General features: G+C 42.8%; 2 protein-coding genes, 2 long non-coding RNA genes and 1 pseudogene across 9 annotated transcripts; 2 read left to right on the forward strand and 3 right to left on the reverse strand.

The window, feature by feature from the left end:
* Nucleotides 1–1,275: 1,275 nt before the first annotated feature.
* On the reverse strand, nucleotides 1,276–5,987 carry LOC4323921 (cytochrome P450 CYP72A616). Its single transcript, XM_015761246.3, has 5 exons — nucleotides 5,603–5,987; nucleotides 4,636–4,856; nucleotides 4,032–4,276; nucleotides 3,079–3,457; nucleotides 1,276–2,145 (listed from the first exon to the last, which is right to left on the reverse strand). Exons 1-5 carry the CDS (start codon nucleotides 5,889–5,891, stop codon nucleotides 1,720–1,722), a joined length of 1,560 nt encoding a protein of 519 aa, XP_015616732.1. The 5' UTR covers nucleotides 5,892–5,987; the 3' UTR covers nucleotides 1,276–1,719.
* Nucleotides 5,988–7,168: 1,181 nt separating this feature from the next.
* Nucleotides 7,169–13,349, reverse strand: LOC107277352 (cytochrome P450 CYP72A616-like; annotated as a pseudogene).
* On the forward strand, nucleotides 9,248–12,307 carry LOC4323922 (uncharacterized). 5 transcript variants are annotated; one of them, XR_001541334.3, is made up of 6 exons: nucleotides 9,248–10,444; nucleotides 10,587–10,731; nucleotides 10,806–10,881; nucleotides 11,608–11,719; nucleotides 11,809–11,837; nucleotides 11,938–12,307. It is a non-coding gene; the product is annotated as an uncharacterized lncRNA (long non-coding RNA). The 5 variants fall into 5 exon arrangements; XR_010734565.1 differs by having other exon boundaries at nucleotides 9,248–10,413; XR_010734567.1 differs by having other exon boundaries at nucleotides 11,608–11,837; nucleotides 11,915–12,307.
* Nucleotides 13,350–15,922: 2,573 nt separating the features above from the next.
* Nucleotides 15,923–16,948, reverse strand: LOC4323923 (oil body-associated protein 2B). The gene is made up of 2 exons (XM_015779489.3): nucleotides 16,633–16,948; nucleotides 15,923–16,537 (listed from the first exon to the last, which is right to left on the reverse strand). The coding sequence occupies exons 1-2, from the start codon at nucleotides 16,922–16,924 to the stop codon at nucleotides 16,077–16,079; spliced, it is 753 nt and encodes a 250-aa protein (XP_015634975.1). The 5' UTR covers nucleotides 16,925–16,948; the 3' UTR covers nucleotides 15,923–16,076.
* A 4,868-nt stretch (nucleotides 16,949–21,816) lies between these two features.
* Nucleotides 21,817–24,611, forward strand: LOC136351246 (uncharacterized). Of its 2 annotated transcripts, XR_010734574.1 has the most exons (5): nucleotides 21,817–22,063; nucleotides 22,179–22,320; nucleotides 23,811–23,860; nucleotides 24,051–24,163; nucleotides 24,258–24,611. It is a non-coding gene; the product is annotated as an uncharacterized lncRNA (long non-coding RNA). The 2 variants fall into 2 exon arrangements; XR_010734572.1 differs by lacking the exon at nucleotides 21,817–22,063 and having other exon boundaries at nucleotides 22,083–22,320.
* The last annotated feature ends 1,339 nt before the right edge of the window (nucleotides 24,612–25,950 follow it).

The raw sequence follows: 25,950 nt of genomic DNA on the forward strand, positions 1-25,950 counted from the left end.
CGGTCACATCGAATATTTAATTAAATATTTAACATATATATGAAGTATTAAATATATAAAAATTAATTACACATATTACGTGTAAATCGTGAGAGAAATCTTTTAAGCCTAATTACGTCATGATTTAACAATGTGGTGCTATAGTAACATTTGTTAATGATGGATTAATTAGAATTAATAAATTCGTCTCGCGGTAGAAACTGTAATTTGCTTTGTTATTAGACTATATTTAATACTTTAAATGTGTGTCCGTATATCCGATGTGACACGCAAAAACTTTTAAAAACTTTTCACTCTGAATTAAACAGGGCCTCATGTACTCCCAAACTCTGTATATTTCATTTCAGTTAAAAGTACAGAAATTTCACATGTCAAAAAGAACATAAAACTACATACTAAAATTTAACGAAACTATCACTAAATTATAAATTTAAGAAGGTGTATCATAAAACTATAGATTTAGAACCAAATTTATCAAAAAAAAACTACATATTTTAGATGGAAGATCCCAAACTACTCCCTTCGTCCCAAAATAAGCGCAGCCATGAGTTATCGTGTCCAGTTTTAATCATTCGTCTTATTTATTTTTTAAAAAAAACTGAAAAACATAAGCCTCGCATAAAGTATTGTCATGGTTATGGATACCACATACCCAATAGTTTTATACGGAGTCATACCTCATATATAGAATGAGTTCCGGATAAGGAATGACGAGTAAAGTTCTGTATGGAAATGACAATGACTACTCGGATTGTATCCATATTGGTCTCCCTAGTTCTATTTGGACAGGGGGACATCTATGAGTATAAATACAAGACCTCCTAGGAGGAGAGAGGGCACAACAGATCGACACACAAGTGAGAATAGACACCAACACAAGCCAAGACAAGCCAAACATCGATATCAGAGATTAGCCTAAAACAAACCCAATCTGGTGTTAACAGAGGCCGACAACAGGGATCTAGCGTCATCTCTGATCTCGATAAGTTCGTATTCGAGGAGTAAGACTACACTGTCGTCGACTACGTATTGGTTATCTATGCTGCCAAGTCGACGACAACTAGATAGGTTATCCCAAATATTGTACTTGCGTATTTCTAATGAATATAGAGCAACACCGGCTTCGGCCAATAGGAGTAAGGCTATTGCCTGTCAGATAAAGGGTTCGAACCTGCATAAAAATCCTTGTATTTATCTCTTCTACCCCAATCTCGTATATACCCTGGTACCGACGATCTTCATACCATGTAAATATCATAGTCGAGACCTCAAAAAAGTCGACAAGTACCATTCATGTTTTATAATATAATAACAATAAAAGTACTGATCATAAAAAAAATACGGGCGATCAAAGTTAGACACAAAAAACTCATGGGTGCGCTTATTTTAGGATGGAGGGAGTACATATTTAGTAATAAAATTATCACAAAACTACATTGTTGGCACCATGTTAAGTACAAAACTTGCAACATTTATAACTCTAACGTAACATTAGTGGCAGAGATTTAAACTATAAAACCTGTAGTTTTGTGATAACTCTAGTATTAAATCTATAGTTTTGTACTTGGCCCTAAATTTGTAGTTCTCTAATAAATATTGTGTTAAATCTATAGTTTGTGATAATTTGATTAAAATACATGTAGTTTTATGAAATTTATTCATATAGATTTAGATTTCAGCATGTACGGGGTAGCTTTATGTTCTCCTCGACCGAGATCACTAGAGCTTCTTCAATTTAATTGGAGAACCGTACTGTGGTTGGAGAGTTAGCACGGTGTGTGGTGCGTGGGTGTATGACGGCGAGAGCTCGAAGGAGAAGCTCTGGAGGATGGTGGCGAGCGCCATCTTGGCTTCCAGAATTGCAAAGCTCTGGCCAAGGCAGATCCGAGGACCCCATGCAAACGAAAAGAACGCGGTCTGAAACTTCGTTGCCTTGGAGACTCCGTTGGCGAACCTTTCCGGGTTGAATTTGATTGCATCTTGTCCCCAGATGCTAGGATCGTGGTGAATGGATAGAACAGGCAATGTGAAGTTCACTCCTTCAGGGTATTTGATGCCACCAAGCTCTATTTCCTTGTGTGTTGTTCTTTGGAGGAATACCACCGGTGGGTACAACCTAAGAACCTCGTGGAGAATCATCGTTACCTGCAAAAATACAACAAAGATAAATGCGGTTGATACAATTATTCTGAGCATTTTTAGATGATGAAAGTATAACTTAAAGCCTCTACACCAACTAAACATGTGCAGGCGTATTTGTAAACATCATGATTTGAGTTAAAGTCATGTACCCACAACTTCACCACTGTCCACCATAACAATGGTACAAAGATTTTAAATTTAGGCCCCGTTAGACCTTCACATTTGGAGATAAATGTAGGTTGCACACAAAACGAGAAATCTCATTAGTACATGGTTAATTAACTATTAATTATTACAATTAATGAATTTATTTGTTTTTTAAAAGCAACTTTTATATAGATTTTTTTTTAAAAAAAAAGACGCACCATTTAACAGTTTGAAAAGAGTGCTAATGGAAAACAAGGAAGTTGGAGTTTGGAGTTGAAGAATAGAACAGGGCCTTGGAACATACTTCCTCTATCCTAAAATGTAAGTTTCTTACATGGTCTTCACATATTAGAACTTTAGCCATTAATTCTTTTTTTTTGCATAACATATATCACAAATTACATAATCAGCATCATATAAATACTTTCAAATAAAAATCTAATGATGTTATATGCATAAAACTAAAAATATATATTGCTAATTTAATTACTAGTCGAAAGTTGTAAATGTTGTCTTTCCTTAAAATATGGACACCTTACAATTAGGATGAAGGGAGCAAATCTCTGGAATTAGCTAGTATTTCACTTGATTGTGGAAAAGATAGATTCCATAAGCATATTTACTAATCAATTTTGATGGGGAATAGACAAAAGGTTGACATGTTTTTGAACAATTTGTTCTGAAGCCGTAGAAAATTATTCTGGCAATGAAATCTCAAAATGAACTGAAGTTTATATAAACTACTTTGCTATTTTGGAAAACATCAGAGAATGTTGAAGTCATACTTACAATCTTTAGACGACTCAAGCCATCATGATCTGGTGTGGTTCTTCCAAAATGGTGCATCACTTCCTCTCTTGCCTGCTCTTGCCATTCAGGGTGCATGCTTAGCAGAATTAAAGTCCAAGTGAGCAACATTGATGTTGTCTCCGAACCAGCAGCGTAAAATAACTTGCATTCCTCAATCATATCTTCTATACTCATTCCCACATCTTCTTTTTCATTTGATTGCCTCATATTCGATTCCACCAATAATCCCAACAAATCATCATTGCTACCTTCACCATTTCTAACTGCCTTGTCTCTTTTTACTATTATTCCTCGCAGAATTGTGCGGATTTCTTGATCAATTTCCCTGATCCTTCTGTTGTTTTCGATTGGTAAGTACCTACAGAAATATAAAAAGGATGAAAAAAAAGTAGTTTTGACATCTGTATATATGTATGCTGCATCAAAATGTATGTCCACAAACACATTCATTCTCTTAGAAAACAAAAATCAACTATGTACTTCTCTTGCAAATCCTTTCATCTATATATAAAAAAAGAATACTACTTTTCTTTAAGCTTCTGTATTTCGTGTATCATATGTTTTTTTCATTTCACAATGCACTAGAAAGCTTATAAAACGGTGTGTTATGTCAAATAGTCCAACAACTTAGTTTATAATTATCTTTCTTACCTTCTTAATCTTGCCTAATAAATAATGATATTGTTCTCATAATAAAAGGACTTATATTTTCCATTTGCGATATAAAATGAAGGGTAAAAGAACAATTCAATCTACTTTCATAATTGTCTGTACTAATCTAAAGAATTACTCTATATTAGAGGGGAGGCAAAAGTTTTTCCTTATTTCAATGATAGAGAAGATAATAATAGCAACTGTTTGTCAAATTATTGGAAATTTACTCCCAGAAGTCCATTTTCCCCCTCCAAATGTATAAAAAGCAAAGTACCAACCAGTAGCCTGGGATAAAGATTCTCTGAAAAGCTTTAAGTACGCGTTTAGCTTGCTCTTCTTGTAACTGAAAAATTCTCCACCCCTCCTGGTAGCTGCTCCCAAATGCCGTTCTTGAGATGACATCTCCAGTAAGATTTTGAAATTCATCCCAAACGTCTAACTCAGATATTCCTTCTGAAGACATTGAATTCACCCATCTAGTGATCATTTTGGTGCAACATGCTAAAAACACTGGCAGCATCCGCTGTGAGCAAAAGATAACTGTTAATCAATTCAGATTTTAGGGAGGGCATATCCCACGAAAAATAGTATGAATTCTACACTATATAAAGTTAGAAAATAAAAGCAGCGGAAAACAATATTACTACACGGACCTATCATGTGGAAATATGCTGTGCTAAGAGTTGAAAATGTGAAAAATGTGCTGCAGTCCTTGATTTTGATTTGTTGTGAGCAGTATTTGAAAAGGTTGCGAGTACTTGTACATTGCGCTATTGCACCATCCCACACATGTTGTGCAACATCTCCAAATATTGCTCGCGACAAATCAAATCAACAAGTAACAAAATTTTCAGCAGATTGGCTCTCATATGGAACAGCTACCTTTATTTTCTCCTGGTGGAAGGCAGGGTTGAGAATTCTCCGATGTTTTGCCCATTTCTCACCTTCATACGTTACAACTCCGCCAACTACGAACTTAGCAATACCCGCGGTCGTTTGCTTGGCGAAATTGCCAGACTTGTTGGACAAAATCTCCCTCGCTAAGTCAGGGTCTCTGATAATCACGAATGGCTTTGGGCCAGTCCAAACGAACGACAGTTTCCCTGCAATTGAGCTAAAGAGTCTGATGAGAAGGGAGACAATATATTCTACGTATCCTACTAAGGTGAATAACACAGGATATTTGAAGGGTCTATCCACTTTAATACTAAAATTAACCCTTTCAAAATTTGGCAATACCAAAATTTATCAAAATTTGATAGTGCCAAAATTCAGTAGAATGAAATATGTGAGTGTTGTCAGGTTTGCTATCATGTCAAAAAATTTTGGTTAGAACATATTATTTGCTCAACTCTTCGAAAATATGTTTTCTAAATTTTTTTTTCTTATTCTGCATCGCTTAGACCACTTATTTTGAATCTAAATATTCGATTTATCTCTATATCAAGTACTCCCTCCGTTTCACAATGTAAGTCATTCTAACATTTTCCACATTCATGTTGATATTAATGAATCTAGACATATATATCTATTTAGATTCATTAATATCAATATGAATGTGAGAAATGTTAGAATGAAACGGAGGAATTAGATAATCTGCCACAATAATCCACTGAATAATTTAAAAAGAACATGACCTTAAATCTGACACGTAAGCCACCTGTTAATAATGCACAAACGGAACTACCGTTTGACCCTTCATATCCGGGACAATCCCTCCCCGAGAAGAACGAATTGCGACGAGGCGACGAGCGATGCTAGTCGCTGGTTCAATACCAGAAGCGCGCGGCGTTTTTGACATCACAAAAGCCATGGGGAACATGGTGATCAGCTGGCAGTGGTGTGTTACCGTGCTCTTTCAGGACGTTGCAGAAGAAGGGCATGACGCGCGGGACGACGTCGTGCGAGCCGAGCGGCAGCGGCCTTGACGCGGCCTCTCTGTTGAGCCGGCCGTTCTCGGCCACGTCGCCGATGAAGAGGCGGTACCTGGTGCCCCGGAGGCCCTGCGCCCGCAGGGCCCGCTCCAGCCGCCGCGGCGTCCACCACGCCCACTGCAGCGTCCAGGCGCACAGCCACAGCAGCGCCACGGCCGCGCCCGCGCCGGCCAGGCTCCACGGTGAGGCGGCCTCTCCCAGCATCAGCGACGCGCCGGTGCAACTCTCCTTCGCCGTTGGCGGGCTCTCAGCCTCCGGTGGTGTCAGTGCAAGCCGAACAATCGGTGGTGTCGCAAGACCGCCCTGCGTGCGTGGATGTACTAGTACTTGTAATTTTCATAGACGACGGTTTGGTCGACGGCGTACGCGGCTCGTCCACTGCCGTTTTTCTTCGAGAAATCGAGGTTGTTGACGTCTTGACGACGCCGTAGACTAGTACTCCCTCCGAAAAAAAAAATAAATAAAATCAATCTAATATTTTGATTGGATATAATCTAATACAACGAATCGAATTTAGTATTTTAATTGGATATAAATCTACTATAAATAATCTGAATAGGCTGTTTATTTATATTTGTTAGACTAAGATTGTGTCCAATCAAAATATTAGATTGAGTTTTTCTAGAGTATATACTGTTTTTCTCGAAAATGGATGGCTTCAGCGCCATGTCTCGAAAAGTCTTTGTGCAACGTCGAGAGATGGCATATGGAAAGTTACGTACAGGAAGTGGAAGTCACTGCACACAACTTAAGACACGCTGACATTTCGGACCCTTTAATTCGCGAAAAGAAAATTGTTGAGTGCCACATCGAATGTTTAACTAAATGTCGGAAGACGTTTTCAGACACGAATGAAAAAAATAATTTCATAACTCGCACGGAATCCGCGAGACGAATCTTTTGAGCCTAATTAATCCGTCATTAGCATATACGGGTTACTGTAACACTTATGGCTAATTATTAACTAATTAGGCTAAAAAGATTCGTCTCACGATTTTCCCCCTACCTGTGCAATTAGTTTTTTCTTTTAATCTATATTTAATGCTTTATGCATGTGTCCATATATTCGATGTAATATTTTTGAGAAAAAATTTTAGGGAACTAAGGCCTATAGTTTTCTGTGGCATCTTGGGGGTTGTGCTTGATGCCCATAGTACTCGTTCTCAATGACATAGGAGAAAGCAATGCCTAAAGTTTTTTCGTTGGTCTCCCAACTCTCACCTGCCCGACTGTTGGGTTGAGTAATTAGTTTACATGCCAACATGTGAACAAAATGAAGTTCAAATTTTGAGCTCGTCCCTACCAAGGAAAAATAAGACAGTACTACTCGTACTGTACTCTTATCTCATGTATTCACAAACTCTGTTTATTTTCATTTCAGTTCCAAGTACAGAAATTTTACATGAAAAAAAAAGAAACATAGAAACATATTCATATTTCAGCATGTATAGATAGCTTCATGTTCTCCTAGACCGAGGTCATTAGAGCTTCTTCAGCTTAATCGGAGCACCGTATTGTGGCTGCAGAAAAGTTAGCATGGTGTGTGGTGCGTGGGTGTATGACGGTGAGAGCTCAAAGGAGAAGCTCTGGAGGATGGTGGCGAGCGCCATCTTGGCTTCCAGCATTGCAAAGTTCTGTCCAAGGCAGATCCGAGAACCCCCATCCAAACATAAAGAATGCGGTCTTAAACTTCGTTGCCTTGGAGACTCCGTTGGCAAACCTCTCCAGGTTGAACTCGCTTGCATCTCCTCCCCAGATGCTGGGATCATGGTGGATAGATGGAACGGGCAATGTGAAGTTTGCTCCTTCAGGGTATTTGATGCCACCAAGCTCTATTTCCTTGCGTGTTGTTCTTTGGAGGAAGATCCCCGATGGGTATAACCTAATAACTTCGTGGAGAATCATTGTTACCTGTAAAAATACCACAAACATAAATGCAGTTTAACTTACAATGTTTTTTTAATGACAAAAGACTAACAGCCTGTTCGTCACAGCTCCAGCTCCACCTCTCCTATAGCTAGAGCCCAGCCAAACAGTTCCAACTCCACCTAAAATGGGAGCAAAGCTGGGTGAAGTGTTCTCACAAAATGAACTAGATAGGTGGAGCTGGGTTTAGGCTGCTGTGCTCCACAACTACACTCTAGACCTAACTTCTGAAGCTAAAATTAGGAGTTTGCCCTAACTTCTGACGTCTATCCAACTAAGTGTAGGTAGGCTTATTTGTAAACACCGCGATTTAAGATAGATTCATACACCCATGAATTCACCACCAGTCCACCACAATTATGGTACAAAGATTCTAAACTTAAAATATACTTTATAGGTCCTAAAATGTAAGCTTTTAACACAATCTTCACGTGATCTTTAGCCATTGGTTTCTTACATAATATATCATCAACAATTACATAATCAACATTATATAAAAATACTTTCAAATATAAATCTAACAATGTTATATGCATAAAACTAAAAAATATTGCCAATTTTAATTATTAGTCAAAAGTTATAAATGTTGGCTTTTCCTCAAGATAAAGACACCTTGTAATGAGAAAGGAGGGAGTAGATATCTGCATTTAGTTATTATTTCGGTTCAATGTCCCAAAGATGTATGCGAGAAGCATATTTACTAATCAATTTTGATGGGGAATAGACATAAGGTTGACATGATTTTGAACAATTTGTTCTGATGTTGTAGGTAATTATTCAGGCAATGAAATCTCAAAATCAAACTGAAGTTTATTTAGACAAAAGGTAGTACTTTACGGTTTTAGAAAATATCAGAACATGTTGACGTCATATGTACAATCTTTAGACGACTCAAGCCATCATGATCTGGTGTGGTTCTTCTAAAATGGTGCATCACTTCCTCTCTCGCTCTTTCTTGCCACTCAGGGTGCATACTTAGCATAATTAATGTCTAAGTGAGCAACATGATGTTGTCTCCGAACCTGCAAAGTAAAATAACCTGCATTCCTCGATTATCATCAATCAATAACTCCCCTAACCCTACCTTTTTTCTCATTTTTCTGAATTCTTTTTGGGCTATCTTATTGATTTACACGTGGCCACAAACCCCTCCTGCTCCTCTCGCACGCGGATTAGGATTCGGTGACATTCCCCCGTGATATTCTCGGTGACATTGAGTCACTGATATATGGGACCCACATGTGCCTGGTCCCACACGTCAGCGACTGAATGTCATCGAGAATGTTTAGGGGGAATGTCACCGAGTCTCAGTCCCTCGCACGCGGGGGCAACCGTCTGTAAGCGGTGGGCCGGTTAATCAAAATTGGTGTGCATACGTGCCAGGCTGGAGGGTTGGTGAGAGGGCTGGGATTTTTTGCAAAAAACTCCTCGCGTTTGCACGGAATATCGCATACGTCCTCAGACCGGCTGACATCCCGTTTTGTTTCTTACGTATAACCCCTTTTATTCCATAAAAATACAATGCAAAGAAGATAAAATTCCGCTTCTAAGGGTAGCGCTGTAAACATAAAAAACATAGGGGTTTTTATGCAAAACGTCCTACACTAACCCCCCAATCCGGAAACCCTCCCCCCATTCTCTCCCTCTCCTCAACTCTCCTCTCCTCCCCTCCCTTCCCAGCGGTCTCGGCGTAGATTCCGGCCGGAGGGCGGCGGCGCGGAGGGTGGAGCCAGCGGCGGCGCCCCTACCTCCTCCCAGATCCGGTGCAGGCGGCGTGGAGGGTGGATGCGGCGGCGGCTCCGCCAGGAGGGGGGGTGGGGGCGCTGGCGGCGGCGGCCCTCCTCTCCGGATCTGGCGCGGCGTCGGGCGGTGGTTGCGGCGGCGGCTTCAGCCGGAGGGGAGGAGAAAACTGACATAAAAATAGGAACTCCCCCCGCTGCCGTCCACCCTCCCCCAGTCGCCTCCGTCGTCATCCGCCCTCCACCCGCCGCTGCCGACGTGGTCCGTCCTTGTGTACCCCGCGTCGTCGGAAAGGGGAGAGTGTAGGGGCAAGGAAGGCGGCGTACAGATCCGCCGCCCCCCGTTCTCGGAAGAGACGGCGGCGCGCGGATCCGGTGGCCTCTGTCCTCTGGAGCGGCCAGGCGCGGCTGGGAAGGACGGTGGCGTGCGGATCCATCGCCTCCCGTGCTCGGGAGCGACGGCAGCGCGCGGATCTGCCCGATTCCGCCCGGCTTAGGCGGGCGGGTTCGAGCGGCCACGGCGGCGGCAGCTGCGATAACGACGACGGCCATGGTGGCTGCGACGACGACAACGATGGGCGTTTGGGGTGGAGCGGCCGGTCCGAGCGAGCGGAGAGGGAGGAGGCGGGGAGACCGGCGAGCAGCGCGGGGATGTTGGTGAGCGCGCGCGGAGAGGGAGGCGGCGAGGAGGCCGGCGAGCGGGCGGAGAGGGTGGAGGCAGGCGCCGCTCCTCTCCCCTCCTCCGTCGTCGCGCCGCGCGCCACTTCGCCACCGCGCCGCGCGGCGCTCATCTCCGCCGGCGAGCATGCCGGCCTCCCCGCCTCCTCCCTCTCCGCGCGTCTGCTCCTCTCCTCTCCTCCGCCGTCGCGCCACGTCCCGCACAGCGCTCCTCTCTCCCGTGCGGCGCTCGTCTCCGCCGCCAAGCATGCCGAGGGAGCATCATGCGTCTTGTGCCATAGACGGCAACAGCGGCGAGCAGGCCTCGACTCGCTTGAGCTACAAGCAGGCGGCAGGGGAGGAGGCAATGAGCAGCAGCTGAGGAACCTTCGAGCTGGCGCTAGGTATGTGAATGGTCGCTCTACTGGGAGGAAGGTGAGTCCACCGGCATAGATGTGGATTCGAGTGATTTGTTGGAGAATTTTTCTCCGTTTCAATGCAGCGCTACCAGCAATCCTACTAATGGTGCTAGAAATTCGACGAACATTGATTCGATTGATTTTTTGGAGGCTTTCAGGTCATGGACTTCTATAAGATGATTGATTTGTATGGACATGTGAGTTGTTTTGGAAATCTGACATAGTTTCAGCGGATTTGGCCGCTGCTGACGATAGCCACCAACAGCTCGGGTTCTCTCTGCTATCGATGCTTCTTACTATTTGGTATGAATTCTGAAAGCTCATTTGGCGTGTTATCTGCAAGAGAGTTTATGATGACATTTTTTTTTTGGGTTCAGACCAGTGCTTCTGTTTACAGATTTGTTGGTCTACATATTAGTAAATTCAGATGAGCTGATGAATCAGGGAATTCAGGTAAGATCATGACTTCCAGCAATTTGGTACTATACAACGAAGTTTTGTCCAATTGTCCTCTTCAATATGTATTTCAGTAATGCTGAGTTTATTTTCTAATTTGTCAACCATAGCGAGAGATATCAGTAAACAAATATCGCAATTGTTTTTGTCGAACTGCCACTGTTAATAAGAGTTCTGGAGTAATATATATTTATAATAGGTACACAGGATGGTTAAGTAAATGTACTTATTTAGATTGCTATGCCTAACATCCTTAGTTCATCTGATGTTGCTACATCCTTCTTCAACTTTAAGGTCTGCTGTGCATCTTTGTATTTTGAAATCATGGGCCATTGAAAATGTAGCACTAGCAATTACTTTGTCTCTTGTCCAGTACCTTTTCTAGATTTCTATTATGTACTTGTTTGGGATGATTTTTTTTGTTACTTCGACCAACTAGACTCTAGAGCGCTGTGTGTCTTTTGATCAATGCTGAACAGTGCTTATAAAATAATTGTTGTAAACACAGTGCTGCTTTGATCATGTATTTGAGTCTAACAATCTCTAGATGCACCATGCAAAAGTAGTTTTTTTGTTATGCTCTTATAGCTGTTAGACATAAGAATTTCCTTACTGTTCGACTAAAAAATTCTCTTTCTACTTCGATAAAAGAAAAACTTGATGTGACCAGGCATACATGTCATCAGTGCTTCATACAGTAGTTGATCTATGAAATTTCTTTAGTTTCAGGTATAAAAACGACTTGGACTTCTATTTCATGGAGTCATGGTTAACATCAATATTCCTTATTCCCAAATTTGAGGACTTCATGGGCATCCTACGAGTTCCTACACCGGTGCTCGTTCTCAAGAATTCTTCAAGCCGAGTTGTTTCTTTCTTTTTTTTTATCTGATCCTTATCTCACATGGAACCATTTATTTCCAGGATATTAACTACATCATTCAGATTCCACAGTAAGCTAATTATGCATTCTTTTATGGCTTTCTTTTCTCAGGTACCGCCCAACGATCTAACACAATTCTTTTCTCAGCTAATTATGCATTCTTTTCTCAGGAAGAGCTGCATTCCTGGTTCTGCTGTAACTGAGGGTTGATCTGCCTGATGTTGATGGAGCTACTGCCTGACGTTGATGTGCTGTTCAGCTGTTGCTGTTATGAAGTGGGAAGCTCTATTACCAAATGATACCTTTCTTATTGTTGCCTCCTCTGATGGCGTATTTGAGAAAGTGACTATGCAGGATGTCTGTGATCTGATGTTGTACGTGAAACTTGGTGTTAAGCAAGAATTAGGATCCTTTGCATTAACACAACAGAATTTGGCAGATTATGTTGTTGATCTTTCTTTATAGATAGGGACAACAGACAATGTAGAAGCTGTGATTGTTCTATTGGGATCTCAGTATAGCTTTAAAGTTACACTAAAAGATTGGTACATATGCTTGAAGAAAATTTCAGGACATCTATTTCATCATTACAAACCATTCCAAATCAACGGAAGTCGGGTAGGTTTAATGTACAAAAACTGAGTTTTTTTATCGCAATCACTTGGCAATTGTAGTCATGGCCACTTGGGCAATTTGTACATTATGTTTTGTTTAGAAGATTGAGCTTTTCATTAGTTTTGAGCAATAATAAATTACTCCAATAATTTGCTATTGTATTATACTATCTATTTGTTTCAAATACATCTTTAAAATTGAAGCTTATTTTGTTTACATGGTAGTCATCCCCTACATGTTTAGGGTTTGTTTTAATTAAGCTGTTAAGCATCCTTTCGTGCGCAGCTATGCGCGGCGTGGCGCCGCGCTTATACCTTGTACTTCTAGTATCTTCTATACTCATTCCTACTTCTTCTCTTTCATTTGATTGCCTCATATTTGATTCTACCAATAATCCCAATAAATCATCATTGGTATTTTCTCCATTTCTAATTGCTTTGTCTCCTTTTACAATTAATCCTCGCAGAATTTTGCGGATTTCTTAATATATTTCCCTGATCCTTCTGTTATTTTCAATTGGCAAGTACCTGCAAACATATACGAGGATGAAAAAAAAAAAGAAGTAGCTTTGACATCTGTATAGATGTATGCTGCATCAAAATGCATGTCCAGAAAATATTGGTTCTCTTATAAAACAAAAATCAACTATGTACTTCTCTTGCTACTCCTTTCATCTATATAAAAAAAAAACTCCTTTTCTTTAGGCTTTCCGTATTTCGTGTTTGATTTTTCAATCCACAATGCAGTACAAAAGCTTATAAAACTATGCGTTATGTGAAACAGTCCAACAACCTCAGTTTAATATGGTTGTCTTTTCTTACCTTCTTACGGTTGCCAAATAAATAATGATATTGTTCTCAAAGGACTCGTCTTTTTTGATGTGCGATATAAATGAAGGATAAAGAGCAATTCAATTTACTTACATAATTGTTCGTACTAATATAAAGAATTGGTGAAACCCGCGCATTGCTGCGGGAATTTACTATGATATCAATAAAAAAAATTAACGTGTAAGATAACTGGATAACATCAGATTAAGTAAATTAATGTGGTTTATAATAATTTAAATTTAAATAGTATGTAGAATGGTGATTCAAACGTAAAAAGTAAGGTGGTATGACTTTATGGAAGAAGAAAAGTAGGAAGATAGTTTGGACCGTAGATTAATCATCTAAATGCTAAAAACAATTGATGTGATATGATTTAATTAGAGAAAAAAGGGAGAAAGATAATTTGGACCATATATTAATCATTTAAACACTAACTAAGCGAGGATGAACTATATAAGGATATAGAATATCATAAAACATAATAAAGATATTCATTGAAACATTATGTGAATTATGTTGGATGATAATTTAACATGTTTATATTTGAAAAGCTTTTAAATTATAAAAACTATAAAGATATAGCATGTTTCCATAATGTTTAAATGTGATGATTGTTAGTGGATGATGATGTGGCATCTTGTTAGTGGATGATGATGTGGCATCTTTGCATGTTAAGCTTAAGAAGTTAGTGGGGGATAACTTTATAGTAAGATATGATTACTCTATATTAGAGTATAGTTGGCCATTCGGCCCGACGCCCGACGACTCGACCCAAGGCACGGTATTTTGGCTCGGCCCAAGCACGGCCTGGCCCGACGGGGTTGGGCCTGTGCCGGCCCGACGCGGCCGCCGGGTCGTGCCTGGGCCCCTCCATCGGCACATTGGGCAGGCCCGGCACGGCACGATGGGCCGGCCGGCCAGGCCACGCTCGCCTCCTCCGCCGCACCCTACCGCCGCTCGTCTCCTCCGCCGCACCCCGCCGCCGCTGTCGCCGCTCGCCTCCACCGCCGCCGCCGCTCCCTATCGCCCGCCTGCCTCCGTGCGCGTGAGTGAGAGAGAGCGAGAGAAGAGAGAGAGAGGAGAGAAAGAGGACTAGTTGGATAGGAGTATGACAGGTGGGTCCCACATTTTTTAAATAAATAAAATGCTGACTGGACTGCCACGTGTACGCCACGTAGACCAAAACCACCGCGGATTGGGTCGAGGGGGGTAATTCGTTCGGTTTACATAGTTTGGGGTGAAGAATATCCGGTTTTGTGGTTCAGGGGGGTAATTCAGACGACCGCGATAATTCAGGGGTGTACTTCGTACTTTTTCCTATTTTATATTGCTTTATTGGAAGGAGGTACTCAGGGCATGCCCAACGCAGGGAGCACCCCCACCATCCATGTGAGCAAAAGTGATCAAGGACCCAGCTAGAGATATGCCTCACACAGTGCAAGCCATACCTCTATCTTATTTTGCAATTCAGCACCTGCCAGTCAGTCACATTTTGCATTTAAGCCCTTAGATTATTTTTATTCGTATATAAGTCCAATATTTGCAATATGCCCCCTAGAAATCACAAACATATATAAACATCAACCCCTCCTCTTATCACCATATCTCCCCAAATTCTCCAGCGCTTCCTTTCTCTTCGACGATCTCTTCCCCGGCATCGCCTCTCTCCCTGCGCCTCCCCTTCCCGATGGTGCTGCCTCTCCCCAGCCCCGCCCTCTCCCCCTAGTGCCGGATCGAGCGGCGATGGTGGCGGATCGAGGAGGAGGCGGTTGATCGAGCGGCGGCAGTGGCGGATCGAGCGGTAGCGGTGACGGATCGAGGCGGCGGCCGGGATCGAAGCAGCGGCCATGGATCGACGCGGCGACGGCTGGGACCGATGCACTATATCCTGTCATTCTCCGATGCGCCGATCTTCTTCTCCCCACCGACTGGCCTCGAGCTCGTCGGATCTGCACGGCGGCGACGATCTCAACCTCGACTGTGATGGCAATGGCGTGGGAGCTCGAGTTGGGCGACACAGCTACCCAACGCGCATCCTCATCGATTCCTCCAGATGCCAGAGCAGTGCCTCTGATAAGGGTGCGCGGACCTCCTATAGCATTCGCACACCCCTGCAGGGACGCGGCTCCTTCCGACGTGGCGCGAATATTCGCTTTGGGAGGTGTGAGACCACGCTCCAAGGTGGAGCATTAGGCATACCCTTAGGACAAGTGCTATGGTAGATGTGACTACCACCTTTAAATTTATCCATATAAGTCATTCATGAACTAAGAGGCAACTCATACAATATGTCACCTATAGTACACAAATACCAATGTCTCTAATACTCTCACACCCTTCTTGAAATTTGTGTGGAGATTGCCTCTTAATTTACGGGTGGCTCATCATCTCTCTCCTCACTTGTCTCCTCCACCTCATTATTCAATCTAATATGGCACTTTTAGGGGCAGCATACAGAGCATTATAGTACTTGCCCTTATACATCATTTTGATTTTATATTGTTTTATTGGAAGGAAGTAGTACCGTTTTTCTCGAGGTCGATGGCTTCCGCGCCATTCTCCAAAAGTTTTTGTGTAACGTTGCTATAGAGAGATATACTGCTTTATTGGATATTGGAAGGAAGTAGTACCGTTCTTCTTGAGGTCGATGTCTTCTGCGCCATTCTCCAAAAGTTTTTGTGCAACATTGCTATAGAGAGAGAGAGAGACGTGGCACATGGAAAGGTACAGCATAGGTAGCACCGTAGCACCATCACAACACACAACTTTAGATAAGCTGACATTTCATCCAGACTTTTCGTTTCATATGTGTGCAGCGAACTTGTCAAGTACAGCGGCAAATCAAGAGCGTCTTCCTCTCATTTTCACGGGAAGGGCGCGTGGCGCTTCATCTCGGTGGCGGTGACGTCGATGGCGAACCCCTTGCCGTGTAGGCGCCAGTAGTCGGCGTTCGGGTTGATCCACTCCGGCTCGTCCATCTCAACCCTGGCCCCCTTCAGCCCCTGCGCCGAGCTGTCGATCTTGTACCTCTCGTCGCGGCCGTGCACGAGCTCGGCGCGCACCCGCCCGGGCTCCACGGCCTGCGGCGACACCATGAGCGCCGGCGCGCCCAGGGGCAGCGCGTCGCCGCGGTCCACCTGCCAGGTGCACCAGAGCTTGCCGTACGTCTTGGCCATCCTCGCCATCTCCGAGCTCTGCAGCGGCTCCGGCACGCCGACGTCGGTCCACAGCCCGGCCTTCACCTCGTACGCGTGCGAGTGCCACAGCTTCTGCTCCTCCGGAGGCAGGCTCTCGAAGATGGCGTCCGACACGATGTACTCCACGCCTACACGGGCGAGTTCGCATTCGCAAACTGAATTAATCACCACGCCAAGCAGAGCGATGGTGCAAAAAATGGAGATCAGCAAAGGCAATCTGTACCGATGAGGCGGGCCGAGGGCTTGTCGGAGTCGTAGACGGCGCACTGGAGGACGTCCTGGTTGAGGCGGGAGACGAAGTGGTGGACCTCGACCTGGCGGCTCAGGTCGTGAGCGTACAGCGCGAAGCTGCACGCGTGCTGCTTCATCTGGCGCACGGGCTTCAGCGCCTGCACCGCTTGCGCGCCCATGTCCAGGAGCTGCGAGGATACCGTCGTCGCCCTGCCTGGCGGCGGCACGGACGTGCCGGTGCCGGACGCCGGTGTTGGCGATGGGTTCTGATCGCTAGAGGACATTTTGCTATCTTCAGAGGTTCAGACGACGAACTGGCCGCGCTAAGGATGTGGGTTTATCTTTGTGAACCGATCCAAACTCTCCGACGCGTGCCCCTAAACGTGGCATCTGGGATGCAACAATCGAGGCGCACGGATGCAACCAAGGAAAGCACTGGTAGCATCAAGGAGCTACACGCACCAGAACGTTGGCATCTGTCGACAGATACACGTGTCTAAGGTTTTGGAAAAAAAAATTGTTACCTTAAAGACAAAGGACATTCTAACATGAATAAGATCCCCGCTCAACGTAGATATAGATATTGCTCGAGTGTATACGTGGAAACTTATGTAGAGGAAAGATTAAGTGTTTTACGTAAATAAGGTGACACTAACATATTTAATTGAGTTTTAAATATTATAAATTAAAAAAATATATTTATCTGATATTTTAAAGCAACTTTTATATAAATATTTTTAAACACATATTGTTTAGCAATTTAAAAAACGTGGCACGAATTGAATTTTATCTAATTTTTGTTGAAGCAAAGAACGGGACCATTAACGTCACACGAACTATTTGTTGCCAATTTGGATGCCGTGCTTGTCCCTTTCTACAAACATGAACTATGTATAATGCTGTATAATATTTTTCTTAACAAAGCCCTGACATGCAACAACGCATATAAAAAAGAGGAAAACTTGAGAAATACCAAAGATATTATGTTGTAAGTTGCAAAATAGTACTATCATACGTGCTGGTATTCCGATGTGCTGAATAATATGAGAAACCTATTCCTTTTGTTATGGTACCGTATATCCCAAAAGCAAAATGTCTTCATATTAATCTATCTAAACGTCGTGGGAATGCTCGAGAATAAGCACGCCACATCAGCCAACTTTTACAAAAACAACCCTGCGCTTTCAGCTAATTACACACCGATCCCCGCTACTATCCACAGTCTAATCTCTCCATAGGATCGATCTGGCTGTACACGTGTACTACTGTGGCGGCCCTTTCGCACCCATAGGATCGTTGGATTGTGAATGAACGGCGTGGATTTTTCTAGCCCACGCGAAACCCTAGCACCTCGCCCACAGCGTCGCATGCGCCCTCGCCCTCCTCTCTCACGTATCACGCGCGCCGCCTATACCTGGCCAAACGGGCGGCCCGGCCCGGCCCAGCACGGCACGGGCACGCCAGCGGCACGGCCCGCTAGGGCACGGCCCGTTAGGCACGACTCCTGTAGCGGGCCGTGCCGTGCCGGCCCACGTGCCTACTCCCCGGCCCAAGCACGGCCCGAGGGAACGTCGTGCCGTGCCGTGCCTGCACGGGCACGTCAATGGCCCATGGGTCGTGGTCGGCCCGTTGGCACGATCGACTGCAGGCAAGCTGGCAAGGCGACAACGCCGACAAGGCGAGCGCGCGGATGAAAATTTGGACGCGGCACGCGGGAGCGAGCGGCCGGGGCCGCGGGACCGGCCGGCCGAAGGGCGACACGTGGCGCTGGACTTGCTGAATGCTGACTCAGTGACTTGCCTCTGTCCGTGTGTCTATCGCCTGTCACTCTGTCAGTGGAACAATTCAAATCAAAGAGAAAGGTCCGAAAGTTAACTAAGCTAAGAGAAAATTAATGGATAGTTGGAGAAAAATAGAAAAATAATTAGACTTAGAAAAATATTAGAAAAATATGGGGAAAAAAGAGTAATGACCTTTATTGATGTTTACATGATACATGCTGCCTCGTTAAAAACTTTGTCATGTAAAAACTCATATTTGAGAAAACCATGACAAAGAAAAGAGTACAGCCAACAGGTCAATACTTAAAAAATATAAACTAGCTACCCTAATTGTTCGTCATCTAAATAAAGGTTTTCGAACTGTGCGGCCAATTCTTGGTTGTCAGCAGTGTATTGGGCATGTTCTGCAGCAAGTTCCCAGTCTTTGACGCTTAATAGTATTTCCACATGATCGCTGCTCAGACTTGTTCTCCTATCCTCGATAATTCTTCCGCATAGACTGAAGGCTGATTCGGAGGATACCGAAGATACGGGCACCGTCAACACATCCCGTGCTAGTTTTGATAGCACAGGATATGACATCTTATGATCATTCCACCACCCGAGTACGTTGAAGTCTGACGTTTCATGCCTGATGGCATCGCTATCCAAATAGTTGGACAACTCTTCGGCAGGACCATGCGATCTAGCATCTCCACTTGCTGCTGATGAACTGGTACCACCACCATGGCTAGAAGATGAACCGCCCCAAATTCTGCTCCACTGTAATTTTTTCTTACCTGCTGCAAGGACAGGTGGGGGTCTTTGCAAGCGATCTCCCTGAAACTTTAATTCATACTTTCGAAATACCTCATAGAATTTAGTTTTGACATCAGCATAATAGGTAGAATAATCAACATTAATAATATCTCCAATAAGTGAAAGAATATTGAGGAATCCCCGTAATTTTCCCCTAGGATCAAGAATAAATGCAAAAGAATACAACATGAGGATATCTTTCCAATATTTAAGATATTTTTGTTTCATATTAAAGACAACGGGCATTAAAAGGTCATCATTTTCATACTCTTTCAACAAAGTGGCAATTTCAAGAATATTATGCAAAATTAAATTAGCTGTTGGATAATATACTTGAGATAACAGAAGAGTACAGTCATGAAACGTTTCAAGAAATTGATTGAACCTTTCAACAATGTGCCAGGTATGATCAGTCAGTATTGGCTGGCCGTCACTGTTTTTTGGGCCATTACATGTTTGAAGGAAAACAGTAAGTAAATCCTTGTAAGGTAATACAACCTTTAACATAAAATAAATGGCATTCCACCGATGGTCTGCATCGGTTAAAAACTTACGTGGGGGCTCACCCGATGCACAACAATACCTTTTCCACTGTGCAATCCGTGGGTTTGAAGCAGTTAACCACGTGATTGCTTGACGAACAGCGTCGATCTGTACATTAACTCTCTTAAACCCACATTTAACAATTAGATTAATGATATGGCATGCACAACGCTGATGCAGAAGAAATGATTGAGCATAAATACAAAATAATGGTTGTAGAATTTCCATGGCCCTAGAATTTGCAGATGCATTATCCATTGTTACAGCAAAAATTTTATCTGCAAGGTTAAACTCATCAATAACCTCTCGAATTCTCTCTGCTATATTTTCACCAGTATGTGAAACATCAATTAACCTTAAGCCAAGAACTCTTTTTTGCATTTGCCAATCATCATCAATGAAATGTACAACTACACTAAGGTAATCCTCTTTAGCCCTACTACTCCATATGTCTGAGGTGACACTGACAGAAAAGGTGCATGTACTTAATAATTCCTTCAGTGATTCATAACCTTTGTCATAGACATTTTTCAAATCACGGGTTGTGGTTTGTCTACTAACAGCTTGAAACCTAGGATTATGAGAATTTTTTTATGTAATTTTCAAATGCAGGACTCTCACCAAAGTTCAAGGGTAAATCTTGTCTAGCAATTAAACGGGCAAGATTTTCTCGAGCTACCATAGGATCATACTCCCACGTACGTACCGTACCATCAGGATTTAGTAGTAGTTGTTGCTGTCGTAGTTGGATTCCTTGCTTCTTTGCACAAGCCTCGGCATGCCGCTTCAAATGTCCTATTCCACCAGATGATTTTGCAGATAACTTATTTTTGCATATTCTACATCTCGCGAATGTTACCTGCCTTCCATCAGGGCCTGTCACGGCCACCTCATCGAAATGTTGCCAAACACCGGAAGTTCTTGATCTCTTTGAGCCGGTGTTCGTCGATGCACTCCCACTCATAGCGCCGGATGCTTCTGAACCCGCTGGTGGCTCCATAACTGGTGGTGTTGGAGCCGATCCGGTGGCATCATACTCACCAGTTGGGAATGACCTCGACACGTAGTTAGGGTCGAAATCACCTAACGTGAACGATGGAATGTTCGATTCGTCCATTCTGAAAATTTAAAACAACATAAACAAATTTCAGAATATTTATTCGCATAACATAAAATAAAATAATACATAAAACTGAATATATGACGTACTTCTTTCTTACCACCTTTGCTTGGCTTTACACCTCTTGTATGCACTATTTTTAGTCACAAACTATTTTTGATTTTAGACAAAATTTTGTCTAAATCAAAAAATCGATCTATCACACGAAAGAGCACAACAGAGCACAAAATGGGAGGTATAGATGATTCAGAATGCTCCGGTGGGTGTCCTATTTATAGAAATAAATTTCATATTTTTTTCGAATTTTTTTCCATTTTTTTGCTCTCCAACGGCTACTTCTCAAAAACAGCGGTCGTTGGATTAGCTCACTAGCCGTTGGGGACACGTGGCACTCTCGCATTCGTCGTTTGACTAGCTGTTCGGCCGCCGTATGGGGTCTCGCTGAGTCGCCTGTCGCCGTCTCGGCTGCTCCCAACGAGGCACGGAGTGACGGAGGCAGTCAGAGCGAGAGCGACCCAGCCTCCCAGCCCTAGCGACACGTCGCGACGCCGCTTGCCACGCGCCACGCGCGAACGCAGCGACGCGCGCTTCCCGCCGCCTGGCCCCGCGGCTGCCCTCGGCGGCTCGGCCGCTTGGCGCCACGTGTGCGGTGTGCCTACCCTAGGCCGCTCCCGTGCCGTGCCGTGCTCGCGGGCCGTGCCATGCCGTGCCAGCCCTCTACAGTAAACGTGCCGTGCCGTGCTGGCCCACGGGCTATGGCGTCGGCCCAGACACGGCACGGGTAAACGGGCCGTGCCGGCACGGCCCACAGGCCGGCGTGCTGTGCCAGGCCTGGGCCTTCTACAGTGCGGTCGTGCTTGGGCCGGCCCGGCTTGGCACGGCCCATTTGGCCAGGTATAGCGCCGCCTCGCCCTCCTCGGCTTCTCCTCCCCTCGCTTGCGTCGTCGCCGCCTCAGCCTCCTCCTCCTATCGCTGCTGCGCCGGCGCCACCCCCTGTGGATCTAGCCACCCAGAGGAAGGAGAGGGTCGCCCTCTTCTCCCCTCTCATCTCCAAGCCATCACTGCCTCCCTCTTTCTCTCCCAATCCTCGGTGAGCTGCAGATCCGGTTTGGGGGCCATCGGAATCGATGTTCTTGGCCTCCCCAACGGTCTCCTTGCTGGTGAATCCGCGCCCCTCAAAGGTGACGCATGGAAGCCGAAGCCACCCCCACCGCCGTCTTCTCCCGCCACCGCCCATCCTGGCCTCCTTCTCCACCCTCTTCCTCACCTTCACCTCGATGCCGGATCTTGCTTTAGGGTCGCCAGATTTGGTAAGGGAAGGACATAGGAGCGTTGGGGCTGAGTGATTGGAGAGGCAGCAGCTCGGGCACGACATTGACGACGGTGGTTGCGGCCCGGCGACGATGGCAGGTGCAACGACAACGGCAGCAGTGGCTCGGTTTGTCCTGCTTTCTTTGTTCTTCTCTTTTTATTTTTTCCCGTCTTATTTCGCTCCAAGAAAGGCAGCCCAACAGTTAATGCCATTTTATATAGTATGTAATGGCATGTCATCTCGCCTGGATGAAGTGGAGTCAAACTAGACTAATATTGCATTATTAGATTAATCTTACTTCTCTCTCAGCAGCAATATGCTTTAGGCTTAATTCATTGTGATGAATATATATATACGGATATCCCAATTTACATGTCAAAGATGTTAGTGTGAAGCAGTGTTTAGTTGTTAACTAAGTTGCGTTTAGTTTTATTTTCCTTCAGCCATATGGGAAACTCTAGATGTGGTTGCAGTACATATATGCCAGAATTCAATCTATCAACTTATCAAGAACTGCGATTTTGTATTATGTGTTCAAAATTACCTACTCTCTTAACATATAAAATATCCACCTGTTAGAACAATTATTTAGTTTTTACTTTTTGGAGAGGAGTTCACCAAAATTGTTCTTTGGCAATATAACATGCCAGAACTATTTTGTAGTTTCCACATGGAGGTTATGCATTTAGTAACATATACCTTGATCTGTAGATTTCATGGGGCATGGTATCTTAGGCAGTGCTTTGTTTATATAGCATTTTACATGACTATCCACAAACATTAAGAAATTGTGATTCTGAAATAATATGGGATGGTTATATTGTCCAGTTGCTGGAATGTGTTTATGTACATTTTATACTTGCATGGAAATCCTTATCTAAATCTTTACTTCCAACTTTAGGTGATAGATTTACCATGTTTCTGAAAATATGTTAAAGTCCAAAAAGATATCTATTTATCTTCAGTAAAATTTAAAATGTAATCTAATTTAGGAGTTCTTGGATCAGGTTTTTCTTGGATTGCATGACCAATTAGCTGATGAATAGTTTCATATTCAACACTGAATCATCAATAGTTGGTCAAATTTTACACGCAGAATGTGATATTTTACTACTCTTAGATTGCCACTGGGATAATTGGCTCACTTCTGTTCAGCTCATTATTTGTGGTTCACATGATAACTTTTTTTTTTAAGTTAACTCATTTTGCTCCATACTAACAAAGAATTGTGTGCTTCGTGCCTCGGTCTAGCGAATCTTAGAAGAGGCAAATACACTTAACAACATGAAATCATTTTTATGTATTGTGTTTTATACACTTTGAGCTAATATGGCAACTCTAAAATTACAATATTACAATGCTACCCCATGATTCTCATTCCAAATTTTGGTATGTACAAACCATTCATTGTAGTTGCCCCGTATAACTCAATAGGATACTAGGGGAAAAATGGTTGCTTTATGATGGAGATATAGGGTGGTAGCATCCTGCATAAAGAGATAATCTCCACACCTCTTCATTTTCAGTTTTTGTTTGCATATCCAACATATGTATATAAATTCAAAACAATAATTATTTTTGAGTGACAGAATTGCTTTTCTTCTTTTCTAAGCTAGGCAGCGTGATCTGCAATCATTGGGGGTGATTTCTTCTCCAAAACAAGCAGGTGAGGCCAATACTTATTTCCTAGCTTAACAAACTGAAAAGTGGTTGCATGTGCTACAAAAAAAAAAGAATATTTACAGAATGTTGTTAATTACAGTCCATGTGATCTATACTTAATTAGTCTATCTTCTAAATCTAAATTAGTAACCTGCAAGCTCACAGTACCAAAATATTTGCAATTGAAAACATAGGTGACTTTCTATAGTCCACCAAGGAGTGATGGCAGGATAAAAGTGACTCTTCTCTACCATGGTGATCCATCCCAGAAAGCTTCTCCGACCACTACATCCTATTTTACATTGAGGTAAAGCCAGTATAGAAACATGTATTCTCACCCACTTTAGCATATTGCTAGCTTTTTTGAGTACTACAAAATTAACTGTGTTGTTTATATGCAGAGTTCAGGTTAAAGTTTCCAATCCAACCATACGCTCATTCATTTCTTCCTTAAAATAGAAATATTTGTGTTGGAGCATTTTCAGAATTCAAACAAGCAAAGTTCTGTATAGTATCACAACTACCTAGCATCAGTGATAAATATAGATGCTACTCAAAGCTTTTTAGTATAGTATTCCTTTTCACCAGAGTTGATATGGGAGAGAAATTATAGAACTCCTGGAAAGTGATGCAGTTTTGTATAGATGTGGGATATTTAAGTATCTTAATCTGTTGATTTAAAATTATTGTCATTGGCAAGAATTGATGATTGATCTTATATGTCATTGGTAAGCATTGATCTTATCGTTGCTTAATCACTTTTCTTTAATTTGTATTGAAATTAAAGACTACTGGGAAGTATTCAATTCTTAGCACTACTTAACACTGATCCAATACAAAGCTGATCTGATTGTTCACCATCAAGTGAACACAATAGTTTACCAGTACACAATACGTTGATTTCTCTACTTTCAGATTTATGTGCAAGTTAATGGTAATTAAGTCTCTTCAATATGTTGCGATAGTTATGCTTGATACAATGTTCAATTATTAATTCTCTTAAACCAGCTTGAGCAATTATGTATACTCAATTCAGCAGCATCATGGTCAGGCGCGCCAATATTTCTAGTTAGTATCAAACCTCGCCTCTAGGAAATTGCATATGCTTTATAGCCAAAAAAAATTTGACATGCAGAGATACAGCTAAATCTTGTAAGCTCTCGAGACTAATAGAAAGTGGTTACCATTTGATTCCGACCAGAATAAACTATTATTTGGCATTGTTACCTTTTGAGAGCAAGTTTAATAGTATAGCCAAGTATAGACAACTGCTGGTTTCAAATCATCTATAGCTAATCTAAGAGCCCATTCATATAATAGTTAACTATAAAAATATACTACACCATTAATACCCAGTCTCACATCTCATACACACATATCAATAGTTAACTATAAAAATATACTACACCATTAATACCCAATCTCACCTCTCATACGCACATATCATCTTAAGTTTGTGTTACAGCCGGCTACAAATCTGTAGTCTGCTTTCTTATATCTCTTCTCTTCTCTTTTCTTCTTGATATGTAGTTATAGCTTGGTTTGGACTTTTTCTTGTTCCAACAGCAACAAAAAAAAAAATCTTCGTCGCGGCTACTGTACCTGCTCTGCAAGAGGAGCTTCAGTCTTCGAAACAGCTGCGCGTTTTCAAGATCGGTGACTTCAAAATTCCACTGTGAATTAATGAATTGAATAGGAACATGAGGGGCACCGGAGTTCAATAGGAAGTTGTCTCAAACAAACTCCAATTGTAAAGAACTTGACACAGTCACAATCTGCGTGCGTTCCGCTCAGGAACACGGCAAACGGTACAAACCAGTTGCTGCTGGAAGGTATTTTACACCGCCACAAAATCATAGCAATGGATATCAGAAAGGCAAGAATTAGCTTGAGTATCAAATAAAGGATATATTCTTGAAAGACCAGTACAATTTTCATCAGAAATGGAGCCAACTCACTGAGCAGCAAGATCAATTCCAATTATGCATGAGAACAGCAAAGCAGAAAAACAAAATTACAACAAAGATTTACCCTGGAAGCTTATTTTGTGGAAACATCCAGTGAAATCCATCCAATAAAGTAAAAACCTATGAA

This window comes from Oryza sativa, chromosome 1 (genome assembly GCF_034140825.1).
Source record: "Oryza sativa Japonica Group chromosome 1, ASM3414082v1".
In the NCBI taxonomy this organism is placed as follows: domain Eukaryota; kingdom Viridiplantae; phylum Streptophyta; class Magnoliopsida; order Poales; family Poaceae; genus Oryza; species Oryza sativa.